The following is a 13,223-nucleotide window of genomic DNA, read 5'->3' on the forward strand; positions in this document are numbered from 1 at the left end:
CGTGCACAGTTGCCCTGAAGCCACCGGGGTGGCGGTGCCTCCGGGCTTTGGCCCGTCATCGCTGCTTGCAGCTATATTTATTATTATTTTTATTCGGGCACTTTTGGGGCCCTTACCATGCTCGAAAACTCACGAAACTTTGCACATACATCGATATCTTAAATATTGTTGCCATGGCAACAAGTCAAACATTAATAATATTCTTGGGTATTTTTGAGGCTTTTAACATGCTTCAAATTGCATGAAACTCGACACACACATCAATATTGTCATCCAGTAGACATGGGCAAAGCCTTAAAAACGGGCGAGGAGCAGGGGCTCTACAGCGCCACCTTTTGACAAAGGTGAGGGGGTTAGTTTAACCTACAGTCACCAAACTCGGTACACATAATGGGCTCATTAAGCCAGACGACCTTCTAATTTACAGTCATTAGCTCCGACCAACAGGAAGTCAGCTATTTGAGTTTGAATGTGAAATTTTTTAATAAACAAGGTCTAAAATTTTAACTACTCCTCTTAGGGGATTCATACAATTGCCACCAAACTTTCTGAACATGATGACAAGACACTGAAGATGCTATAATGCAAACAATTATAGGATATCTTGAACGGTGTTGCCATGGCAACGGTTTGAAATAAGATCAAAAAGGAAAACAGGAAAAGACTTATATTTACTAACCACGTAATTATAAATCCTTTATTTCAATATAAAATGATACAAGTATTACAAACAAGCACATTTTAATTAAATTTTTCATTTCAATAAGTATGTGTAAGTTAAAATTAGGCAGATAACTGCTCTTTGGTTAAAATAATTCAAATAATATTCAAATGTCATATATAGAATAAGCACTAGAGGGCAGCAAATACCTATTTTTAAACATGGTTGAGTAAACAGTTTTTACAAAACTTTGTTTTTAAACACTGTTTAAAGTTATAATTATATTCAGTGGGTAATTTCTTTTGATGCATATATTTAGACATTATCAAAGACTAATAGATTTTATTTTTTATTTAAAATGTTGAATTTTCTGAAGCAACTTACTGATAAAACAGTCTCTCTCTCTCACCCCCTCTGTGTGTGTGTGTGTGTGTGTTATAGTCTTGCAGGTTTAACCCTTCATCGCTGTGTCCTTTTTCTGCATTATAGGATAGGAAATGTCTTAGGCCTTCTCTTCTATAAATTTGTATAACAAAATTAAGGCAAAGAACCAGTTCATTTGTAGTTCACTGACTATATAGTTTTATATAATTAGTTTAATAATTTTGTTAATAAAACATCTTTAATAAATTCATTTGAACGTATAATATTTTTTAACAGCGAATGATAATTTTACTATAAATAGTTTTGGTTAGTATTACATTTCAATGTATATATTAAGAGATTATCAAGTACTAATTTCTGTCACAGTATAGATTTTATTCTTATTGTTTAAAATGTTTTTGAATAATCTGACTCAACTAACTGGTCAGTCTCCAACTGGTTCTTAAATCTCACTCTGCCTCTGTGTGTATGTGTGTGTGTGTGTGTGTGGTGGTGGTGATTCTATAAACCGAAACAAAATAAAAAGTCTGCCATGTAAACGAGTTAAACCGATTACTTTGTGTCTACGTCATCACGTCAAGCGGTCAGGGGTTGTCAGAATGCAAAATGTCGGCAGCAAAATTAAACTGGAGTAAAACTGAAACAACACATTTATTAAATACACTGAAGGAACTCAATGAATCATTACTACGGACCTTCATCCACACGCTTCTGCTTTACGGAGGAGGGAGGGGTAGTATTGAGATGCTCCTTAGAGATGCACAGCCACCAAACAGGTCAGCTTCCTGTTTCCGTCTTTTCCTCATACCATCCAGCAGTAATATGCTACAAATTTCACGCTGTTGCTTGATTAAGAGCAACACTTTACATAAAAATAGCGTGCATAAGAAATAACGGAACTCCATGTTGACAGGAATACAAGGCGGCAAACAGGACATAAGCTAATGTGCGCATGTCACAAAGTCATTTAGATTGAAAGCGCCGGTGCATGTAAACACCATATCGGATTAGATAACGTCTCATGTAAACATTCCACCGAATCTTTCAATCGGAATGATTTTAATTGGAATGACAAAAAAGTGTACATGTAAACATGGCTAGTGACACATTTAATGGTTTAGAAACATATATATTAAAAACCTTAAGACAAATACTGGACTTAGATTAACATAGACTTGTTGAATGTTGAGCTGCAAAAGAAAACTTTGTACTCATTTCAAAGCTACCTATGACACCCTATGACATGAAATTCATCTAATTTTAAATGATTTCATGGATGTGGCTGTTGTGGTTTGTGATCATAGAAGCATCAGCTGCATTAGCTCATTAGCTCCGATCAAAAGGAAGTCAGCTATTTTGGTTTGAATGTGTGTTTTTTAAAAAAAACAGGCTATCAATTTTATACTACTACTCCTACAGGCTTTATACAATTTACACCAAACTTTTTTAACTTGGTGCTAAGACACTGAAGTTGTTAAATTGCAAACGGATGTTGGATATCTCAAACGGTTTGGCCGTGGCGAGGCAACGAATTTATGGCGAGAAAAGGGAAACAGGAAGCGTTATAACTTCTGCATACATTAATTGATTTTGATGAAACTTCGGCTGTGTGTTTGTTGTACAAGGCTGATCACACGGATGTGACTATTGTCAGTCAAAGATATAGCGCCTTGATAATGCATCAAACTTTAATATTAATTTTGGATGCTTTTGAGACTCTTAGCATGCTTCAAATTGCATGAAACTCGACACACATGTCAGGATTGTTATCCAGTAGACATGGGCAAAGCCTTAGAAATGGTCGGGGAGGAGGGGCTCTATAGCGCCTCCTTATAGTGTATGTGTATATAGTAAATGTGGAGTGAATTTGACATAGTCCTTTGTTTAACCATTTTAAATGCCTATTGCCCGCTGTGCACAGTTGCCCTGAAGCCACCAGGGTGGCGGTGCCACCGGGCTTGGGCCCGTCATCGCTGCTTGCAGCTATATATATATATATATATTTTTTTTTTTTTTTTCGTCATCTGGGGCTTTTTGGGGGCCTTACCATGCTCGAAAACTCTTGAAACTTTGCACACACATCGGAATCCGCGGCCATCAAGGCCGGGTAGAAGCTGGTACCCAGGCGTGGCGTTGCTTTGTGTGTGGGTCTCTGTCTTTGTGTGTGTGTCTCACATGGTCCTTATATGTTTACCCGTTTTAAATGGCAATTGCCTGCCATGCACAGTTGCCCTGAAGCAGAGATGTTCACGAGTCTCTTATCTGGAGTCCGAGTCAAGTCTGAAGTCTTTACGCTGGAGTCCAAGTCAAGTCTGAAGTGTTTTGTCCGAGTCCGAGTCGTGTCTCGAGTCATTAAAAAAAAAAAAAAAATTCTCATACTCAAATCCTATTTTTTATCCTAGTTGTATTATATAGACAAAAAAAAAAAAAATATATATATATATATATATATATATTGTTTGAAATTAAGGTCCTATGATGTAAGGGATAATGCAAATCAAGCTTGTTACTTTATAATCCATTACAACGTAGTAGTCATTTTCAATACAGTCGGTAAGTGGACGCAAGATAGCACCAGTGAGTCACGGTTTGTTATATTGCAGTTTGTTATACAACTTCGTTGTTATTGACGACAGTCATTATCAGAAAATATCAAACCTCGGAATGCTTAAGAATGTCAATAGAAAACTCTACACATGCTGATTGCAATACGTTAAAATGTTAGCTTTAAGTAATAAATGGATTAACATCTCTTTCGATGTCTCTCTTATGGACAGACATTAAGTAAGAGAACAGCTGCATATAATACAAAAAGATTGATAAAACGTAGTGCTAGGTTTAAAGGCTAGATTTTTTTTTTTTCATATTTTAACAGGCTGGCAATCCAAATGAGCCATGCAGCTACACCACAGTACAATGTGAGTTAATGTGACTAACCTTTGTGGATGCAATGTCTCATAAAATTTGATGATTTTGTTCCGGTGTCTTTAATTTCCCACATTTTGTGCATCTAGCCGATCTGACATGTTAATAAACCCAAACGAAAAAACATGGCACAGTGGATCCCGTCATGTTTCATGGGACTCTTATGACATTTCAGAGTTTACGCGCAATACACAGACATATGTAATCAAATTCTAGCCTATTACAAGAGTCCGAGTTACCACCACAACAGATAGGGAAATATATGTGGCGCAGATATTATAAAACCATTCAAATACAAACAAAAAATCTTTATTTATTATATCAGTAGTTAAGGGTAAAAGACGTCGTTTTTAAAATATTCACAAGTCTTTTGTGTCGAGTCGAGTCAAGTCTGAAGTCATTTCAGGTCGAGTCCGAGTCAAGTCTGAAGTCTATTAAAATGCGACTCGAGTCCGAGTCACTAACTCAAGTGCCCATCTCTGCCCTGAAGCCACCAGGTTGGCGGTGCCACCGTGCTTGGGCCCGTCATCGCATATATATATATATATATATATATTTTTTTTTTTTCTCGACTATTCGGGCACTTTTGGGGCCCTTACCATTCTCGAAAACTCTTGAAACTTTGCACACACATCAGAATCCGCGGCCATCAGGGCCGGGCAGAAGCTGGTACCCAGGTGTGGCAGGGGGGCTCGACAGCGCCCCCTTGAATGGGCTCCGAAAACTTGGTCTATATATCAAACACGCTTATGCATTAGAATGAAACTCGGTAGACATATAGACCTCATCGGACCGAACAACTGCATTGCCTGCCATGCACAGTTGCCCTGAAGCCACCAGGTTGGCAGTGCCACCAGGCTTGGGCCCTAAATATAGCTGCAAGCAGCGATGACAGGCCCAAGCCTGGTGGCACTGCCAACCCGGTGGCTTCAGGGCAACTGTGCATGGCAGGCAATAGGCAAAAAAATTGCCAGCTGATTTTTGATATCTCGAACGGTTTGGCCGTGGCGAGGCAACAAATTTATGCAGAGAAAAGGGAATCAGGAAGTGCGTTATAACTTCTGCATACATTCATTGATTTTTATGAAACTTCAGCAGTGTGTTGGTTGTAGGAGTCCGATCACATGGATGTGACTATTGTAAGTCAAAGTTATAGCGTCACCAACTGGCAGCAGGAAGTGTATCACTTTCAAAATGCTTTGAGATCACACTCTTTTTTTTACCCGATTACTTAAAACTTCATCACAATTATGTCAAAACATGGCAGATGTAGACTTCTGATTGTATTTGTGATATCTTAAATATTGTTGCCATGGTAAAACACGTCAAACTTTAATAATATTCTTGGCCATTTTTGAGCCCCTTAACATGCTTCGAATTGCACGAAACTCGCCACACACATCAACACTGTCATCCAGTAGACATGGGCAAAACCGTATAAACGGGCGAGGAGAAGGGCCTCTATAGCGCCACCTTTTGACAAAAGTGGGGGGTTAGTTTTACCTACAGTCACCAAACTCGGTACATGTATTTTTCTCATCAAGCTGGACAATTTTCTAATTTACACTCATTAGCTCCGACCAACAGGAAGTCAGTTATTTTGGTTTGAATGTGGATTTTTTGAAAAAACAGGATATCAATTTTATACTACTACTCCTACAGGGTTTATACAATTTACACCAAACTTTTTTAACTTGTTGCTAAGACATTGAAGTTGTTAAATTGCAAAGGGATGTTGGATATCTCGAACGGTGTTGCTATGGTGAGGGATTAAACTAAGGACAAAGAAGGGAATATACACCCTTTATTTCAGTATATAATAATACAAATATTATAAATAAACACATTTTAAATCATTTTTAATTACAAGAAGTATGTGTAAGTTTAAATTAGGCAGATAACTGCTCTTTGGTTAAAATAATTGAAATAATATTCAAATGCCATATATGGAATAAGCACTAGAGGGCAGCAAATATCTATTTTTAAACAGGGTCGAGAAGACAAGTACACTGTTTTTAGTTATAAAAGGCTTTAGTTAGTATTATATTTAATGTATATATTTAGAGATGATCAAAGACTAATTTCTGTTACAGTATATATTTTAATCTTATTGTTTAAAATATTATTGAATCATCTGACTCAACAAACTGGTCAGGCTCCAACTGTTCTGCCTCTGTGTGTCTCTTTCTCTCTCTCTCTGTGCGCATGCGGGAGTGAGTGGGCGGCGTTGGTATGTGAATGAGAGTTCTACGGTGAGAGTGAGTCCTCTTTCTTTTTCCCCTTATTACTTGTTTTTGGTGTCTGGTATATATTATTTTTGTGGAATTAAGTTTGAGGGTAACTACAGTAAGTTGAGGTGAACTGAGGAGCGCAGTCTTCCAGCGAGTGCTGGTTGACAATGGCGTCCTCAGAATGCACAAGTTATGAGCGACTTTCACGCAGGCATGGCATTAAGATCGCGCCAGCAATGAATTGTTCTGTGGAAGAGTGCAGTTTGGCGGTCGGAAATGTTGTAGGGCATGAGAGCATAATGTCAGCGTCTCGTATGAATAGTGCTGTAGTGATTTTTTTAGATAACATTGAAAAAGTGAACAGCGTGGTTCAAAACGGAATTGTCATGCAGGAGACTTTTACGTCAGTAATGCCCTTAGTTCAACCTGCAAAAAAGATAATCTTGTCCAACGTTCCCCCTTTCATAAAAGATGAGTTGCTGATCACAGAGTTATCCAGACACGGAAAAATTGTTTCACAAATGAGGAAAGTTCCGTTGGGCTGTAAATCCCCTTTACTTAAGGCGAGACACGGCAGGTGAAAACATCGTTTTTTCATGCAGTGGTCAATTTTGAGATTTTGGGCCAGTTTGCTCCCTTAACATGTAAACTTTCATGTCAAAATAAAAAATATGTCAACATTACACATTAAGGGGGTTATTTCATTATATTTTGTCAACTTGCGCCTTTAGATTTCTATCGGAAATCACCAAAATTTAGCATTCTAACGCGAGCTCCCGTGCCGTCTCCATTCACAGAAACATGTCATGCCTGGTATCATTGTAAAGCTCCCAGTCTCATTCACAGCGCTGTCTAATCCAAATATGGGCATTTCCTTTGTAGAAATAACCAACCGCGAAAGTTTGCCGGGGAATCTACAGCCGAAAACCACATCTGATTGGTCGATGTGAATTTCCGACTACGTGATTGGTTCTCACGTGTCACGCTTCTTTGTTTATTCTGCGCCTGAGAGAAAATGCCGACAACACCGAAATCAGCTCATAAACTTTCACAGAAAAGACGGCAACAGCTGTCACTTGCAAGAGCTAGTAAAAAGAAAGTAAACAACAGATTAGACGATGAAACCCCATCAGCGAGTGCCTCATCGCGTAAGTTATCGTTTGGAAAGGGAAAGAGAGAGTCTGTTGGAGGGAATGACAGCCGCGCCACACAGGAATGGCTCATAATTCACGTCGCACGATTGAATGAATTAGTCAGTGGTTTGTGTTGTCCTAACTGTGCTGGATCAGGGCTGAAAATTGACATTGATGCACAGAATCATGGGTTCTGTAGCAGTGTGTTGCTGGAGTGTAGTCTGTGTGAGAGAGATAGATACTGCAGAAGTGTTTACACATCTACGCGTCTGCAGGACGAGTCCAGGAACGACGTTGCATTTGATGTGAATGTGCGGATGGTGCTCTTAGCACATGAATTAGGAATGGGGTATGCAGCTCTCAAAAAAATCAGCAAGGTGTTAGGGATACCTTCCCTTCACCTTAAGACTTATCAGAGACACAACAGAAAAGTGACAGGTATGAAAAAGGTTGAGCCAGAAAACCAAGCAGTGTAGTGTCTAAATGCCAAATGCTTTTGTCTTGTGGATAGTGCCAGAAGTGAGAGTGACATTACATTTATATTTCCCCTCATAATGCACATTATATCATAAAAATGTAAACATATTTATACATAAAATATTAACAAATAAATGTTATGATATTCAGTATATTTTGTTGGACAGATTTACTTTCACGCACACACACACATAACATAATCATATCATAATCAGATAATCATATAAGAATCCACTGTCTTTTAAAAAATAAGTTAAGTTATATGTGCACTATGAATAAAACCTGATTAAATCAATGTTTATTTATACGGTATTTGTTTCATTGTAGTTGCAGAAATTGAGAGAGGCTTGGGGTCATTGCACAGGGCCAGGGAGCAGATCAGGCAGGCTTATGCTGAGGTTGATGCAGATGTGGCAAGGTTACTGATGGAGGATGAAGATGCAGTTATAAACATCAGCGTGTCTTTTGATGGAACCTGGCATAAAAGAGGTTTCACATCAAATTATGGCATCGGTGTGTGCATTGACGTCCTTACAGGTCTAGTAATAGACTTTGAGGTCTTGTCCTCCTACTGTCATGCATGTGCCTTAAAGAATAGTGCCAAGCGAGAAGGAAAAATAACAGGCCAGGAATTTGAAAGCTGGAGGGAGGCACACACTGACTGTGCTAAAAATTTTGCAGGCTCAAGTAAAGCAATGGAGCAGGAGGCAGCTAAGAGGATGTGGGCCAGGTCAGTCAGTTGTCACCAGGTGCGATATACTGAGATGCTGTCAGATGGAGATAGTGCTGCATTTAAGGAGGTGGTTGCCCTCAACCCATACCCTGGACATGAAATTGTGAAATTGGAGTGCATAAATCATGCCCATAAACGCATGGGTACAGCACTTAGGAAACTAAGTAAATTAGGTAAATTAGGGGGCAAGGGTCTGGGCAAGCTGACTGCCCCTAAATGTAAGGCCTTGCAAAATTTTTACAGGGGGGCTATTATTAACAACCAGGGCTCCGTAGATAAAATGAAAGCTGAGATCTGGGCAGGTCTCCTTCACAACATGTCTAGTGATGACAATCCATTACATACGAGGTGCAGTCCATCGTGGTGTTGGTACAGGAGAGCAGAGGAGAATGGAGAAACACCAGAGTCCCACAAGCATCACACTAAAAACTTTCTGTCACGTGAAGTGGGAAAGAAGCTTATCCCTGTGTACCACCGAATGTCCAGTGACAGTCTGCTACAGCGCATGCAGCATGGAGGCACTCAAAATGCAAATGAGTGCCTCAACTCTGTCATATGGGCCCGATGTCCGAAAACAGTATTTGTGGGGAAAAGCAGGGTTGAGGCTGCAGCCAGTATGGCTATTGCCACTTTTAATGAAGGTGCCTCTGCCATGCTGGCTGTCATGGATAAGTTGTGGCTTCAGTGTACAGTTATCACTGTAAATACATGCAGTTACACTGACATGGTTAGACTTTCAAAAGCGAACATTTTTCAGTCCACCCGTGTGAAACGCAGGCGCCAAAGCGTAAGCACAGCCAAAAAGGTGAAAAGACACCGACAGGAGATCGAAGAGGGGCCTACATATGGTGCAGGCATGGACATTTAGGCTGTAAACAGACAGGGAGCTGTTTATTAGATTAATTTAGTTATAGATGGACATACAACAAACAGACACAGTTTGTTTGCAGTTTTTGTGACTGTTGTTATGTGTGTTTGTTAAGGTAGTTCTCTTCAGCTTAAGGCTATTGTTATTAATAATTTATTCATTTATCAATTTCCATGTGTTTTAAATATTACATAATACTGATATTAATAAACTGAATATATATTTTGTTTGTAGGTTGGGGGTTTCAATAGAAATGTATGAAATTATACAATATAAAACTTTAAAGGCCGTTTTCTCAAAATGAGTTTTTTCTCACACTCAGAGTCAGATATATCCACTTCAGTAGCACCTACAAGCACCAACTTTTCCAGACTTATACTTAACTATATCCTGAAGGCTTTTACAGAGGGATTTGTTGATATATCATTCCTATCCTGAGTTATAGGTCCTTTTACTAAAAAAAACATGGCGAAAATAGATTTTTTAAGGCTATTGTCAGTATTCTCTAATTTACTAAAGCACAAAATAAGATATCCAGAATCCCCTCTGTAAAAGCCCTTTCATCTAATATGTCAACAAATAGAACCAAGAATTTTAAACCTGGACCTTTCCAATTTCCAGATTTTGTTTTTGGAAATGTATGCAAATGAGCGTATATTTAAGTATATAAGCCCTCATTTGCATATTAAAACATAAATTTACACAAAACTTGTAATACATTTTTTTCTTATGTTTATGCCAGTAATAAACTGGAGAAGTTTCACAGTGATATCTTCTAATTTAAAAAAAATCCCTATTCACCTGTAGTGTCTCGCCTTAAGGATGTAGTCTCTTTTAGACGACAAGTTTACATGGTATTAAAAAGTGAATTGGATGAAATAAATGTGGCATTTAAATTTAAAGTCGATGGCTTTGATTATGTTGTGTTTGCGAGCTCTGAGACTATGAAATGTTTTAAATGTGGAGAGGAAGGGCACATTAGAAGTTTGTGTCCAGAACAGACTGACGATTCAAGGGCCCATACAGTGGCCAACGAGGCAGCTGTAAATGATGATGCTGTTAGGGCAGCCGAACGTGAGCAGGCTGAAAGTGTGAGAGTTACAGCAGAAGCTGGAACAAGTGATGCAAGGATGGAAGGATTAGGAGCGGTAGAGGCGGAAACCTCGAATGTTATTAACAAAACAGCTGATCTGGTGAAAGATGATGAAACTAATGTAGAGTATGTGAGTGATGATGCACTTTTCAAAATGCCCTCTGTTAAGAGGAAAAGGAACAAAGTGAAAATAAGGGATGAAAAGTCAAAACAATTGTAAGAATTACAAGTTGATGCATGTAATGATGTTGAAAGCAGTGCTGTTGAAGATTCTGATAGTGATACTTGGGATAATAGAAGGAATAGGCGTAGTGCTTATTCTTTTAGAAGGGTCAGGTCTTTTTTACAAAGAACAAAAAACATGAAAAACGTCCAGGTTACAGATTTTTTTCCAGACCGTAAATTGTTTGTTGACTCTGCTGGAGTGTTAATGAGAAGCGAGGGTGAAGAACAGTTTACTGTTCAAGAAATACATAGATTAAAGAAAACTGCTGCAAAACTGAGATCAGAATTTCAAGCAGAGGATGGGTTTGAAACAACATAGTTTTTTTTGTTCACACATGCTGAAGTTTGTCTTGAGACCATTCCTTCTCTCATTCTTTCTTATGAGTGTGGTGAGGGTAGGCACTCTTAATATGAACGGGGCACGAGATGTATATAAAAGGGCACTGTTATTTGAATTAATAAAACAAAAGCAAATTGATGTTGTGTTCATTCAGGAGACACATAGTGATGGTTTAAATGAAACTGATTGGAGGAAAGAATGGGAAGGAGTGGTATTGTGCTCTCATATGAGTTTTACTAGAGGAGGGGTGGCTGTTGTATTTGCTAAGCATTTTACTCCTGTTGCCTTTGAGGTCAAGCATGAAATTCCTGGCAGACTTATTTTTATACGGGCACAATTTGAAAGATTCAATGTTGTGTTTATTAATGTATATGCTCCCACTAATGGTACTGAGAGAGTTTGTTTTTTTAATAGTCTTAATGGGATTTTGCAAAGTTGTAATTCTGATGAGTATTTGTTTTTAGGTGGTGAGTTTAATTGCACAGAGAATTATGTACTAGATCGGAATCATGTTGAACCTCATGCAGCCTCAAGCTGTGCCATACGAACTTTGACCAGACATATTGTGTGCCTAGTAGGTCTATTTCAGACAATATTTTTCTTGTTCAGGACATAATAGAACTTGCTGGCCTTTTGGGTATCAATCTAGGGCTCATTTCCATTGATCAAGAGAAAGCATTTGACAGAGTTGAGCACCAGTACCTTTGGAAAACTCTAAATGCTTTTGATTTTGGCCCAGGTTTTATTGGATTAATCAAAGTGTTATACAAAGATATTGAAAGTATGCTAAAAATCAATGGTGGTTTGAGCGCCCCTTTTAAAGTTAATAGAGGCATTAGACAGGGATGTGCACTTTCTGGAATGCTGTACTCTTTAGCAATTGAACCGTTGTTAAATAAGTTACGTTCTAAAATAGAAGGTTTACTATTATCACATAACAATTTGCACCATCAGATATCAGCTTATGCTGATGATGTAATGATTATGGTTAATGGACAGAATGATATAAATACTTTGATTAAAATTGTTGAAGAGTTTGGAATTATATCTGCTGCTAAAATAAACTGGAGTAAAAGTGATGCATTGGCTGTTGGAAAATGGGAGGATGGTCCACCATTATTGCCTGGTGGGTTAACCTGGAAAAAAGGAGGGATCAAATACCTTGGAGTTTTTATTGGGGATACTGCTATGCAAGAAAAAAATTGGGTTGGGGTGGTTGAAAAAATGGAGGGTAGATTAAAGAAGTGGAAATGGATACATCCACAGCTATCCTTTAGAGGGAGGGTTTTAATAATTAACAATCTGACTGCCTCAATATTGTGGCACAGATTGTCGTGTGTGGACCCTCCTCCCGGTTTGCTTTCTAGGTTACAAGCAATGTTTGTAGATTTCTTCTGGGATCGGCTTCACTGGGTACTTTTTTTGCCTGTGGATGAAGGAGGTCAAGGACTGGTGCACTTACCAAGTAGACTAGCAACGTTTCGCTTGCAATTTATCCAAAGACTGTTAACTGGACCTGAAGATCTGGTATGGAGAAAAGTTGCCCAGATTATTCTACAGAAGACTGATGGACTTGGACTTGACAGCACCTTGATGCTTCTGGATCATAGACAGTTGAATTTAAAGGAATTACCCTCTTTTTACCGTGGACTTTTTAAAATGTGGGGACATTTTAATTTTACCAGGGATTGTAAGACAGAATCTTTGGTTTGGTTGCTCTAGGAGCCTTTGGTTAAAGGAGCTCGCTTTGATTTATCAAATGAGTGTTTGCCAGGTCTCACACAGAGGCTATGTGGCTCTGGTATAGTAAAATTAAGAAGTCTAATTGATGTGGCAGGACCTGACTTAAGTAATGTGTCTGCATTGGCCTCTGCATTAGGCCAGAGATCTTCACGTCAAACTGAGGTTTTTTTTTAAAAATGTGGAAAAGAAGGTTAACAGAGGAAGAATCAATCTTGTTGCAAAATTTTGGTAATGGAAGTCTGATTCCAAATAAGAGAGATCCCTTTCCAAAAATTGTAATTTCATCAGATTTAAAGGGTATGTCTAGCATACTGCTGGATTTAAAAGGGATGTATGCTTTGGATTTGGTTTCAGGAAAATTGTTTTATAGGTGTTTTGTTAAAGTTTTAAATAAAGTGGCACTAAATGAG

The 13,223-nt window shown here is 38.5% G+C and overlaps 2 protein-coding genes across 10 annotated transcripts in view; one reads left to right on the forward strand and one right to left on the reverse strand.

Moving 5' to 3' along the window:
- The window catches only part of mier1b (mesoderm induction early response 1b, transcriptional regulator), a 217,831-nt gene that overhangs the window by 73,461 nt on the left and 131,147 nt on the right, over nucleotides 1-13,223 (reverse strand). Inside the window, exon 13 of one of the 9 annotated variants that reach the window (XM_051877369.1) lies at nucleotides 12,533-12,594. The exons of the other annotated variants lie outside the window; for them this stretch is intronic. Within the exon in view, the coding sequence (XP_051733329.1) occupies nucleotides 12,533-12,594 (62 nt within the window). The remainder of the gene's footprint in view (nucleotides 1-12,532; nucleotides 12,595-13,223) is intronic. 9 annotated transcript variants of the gene reach the window in all.
- LOC127503500 (uncharacterized protein K02A2.6-like) overlaps nucleotides 1-13,223 on the forward strand; it is a 362,965-nt gene that overhangs the window by 72,822 nt on the left and 276,920 nt on the right. The window lies entirely within an intron of this gene.

The sequence above is a fragment of the Ctenopharyngodon idella genome, chromosome 2 (genome assembly GCF_019924925.1).
Source record: "Ctenopharyngodon idella isolate HZGC_01 chromosome 2, HZGC01, whole genome shotgun sequence".
Classification (NCBI taxonomy): domain Eukaryota; kingdom Metazoa; phylum Chordata; class Actinopteri; order Cypriniformes; family Xenocyprididae; genus Ctenopharyngodon; species Ctenopharyngodon idella.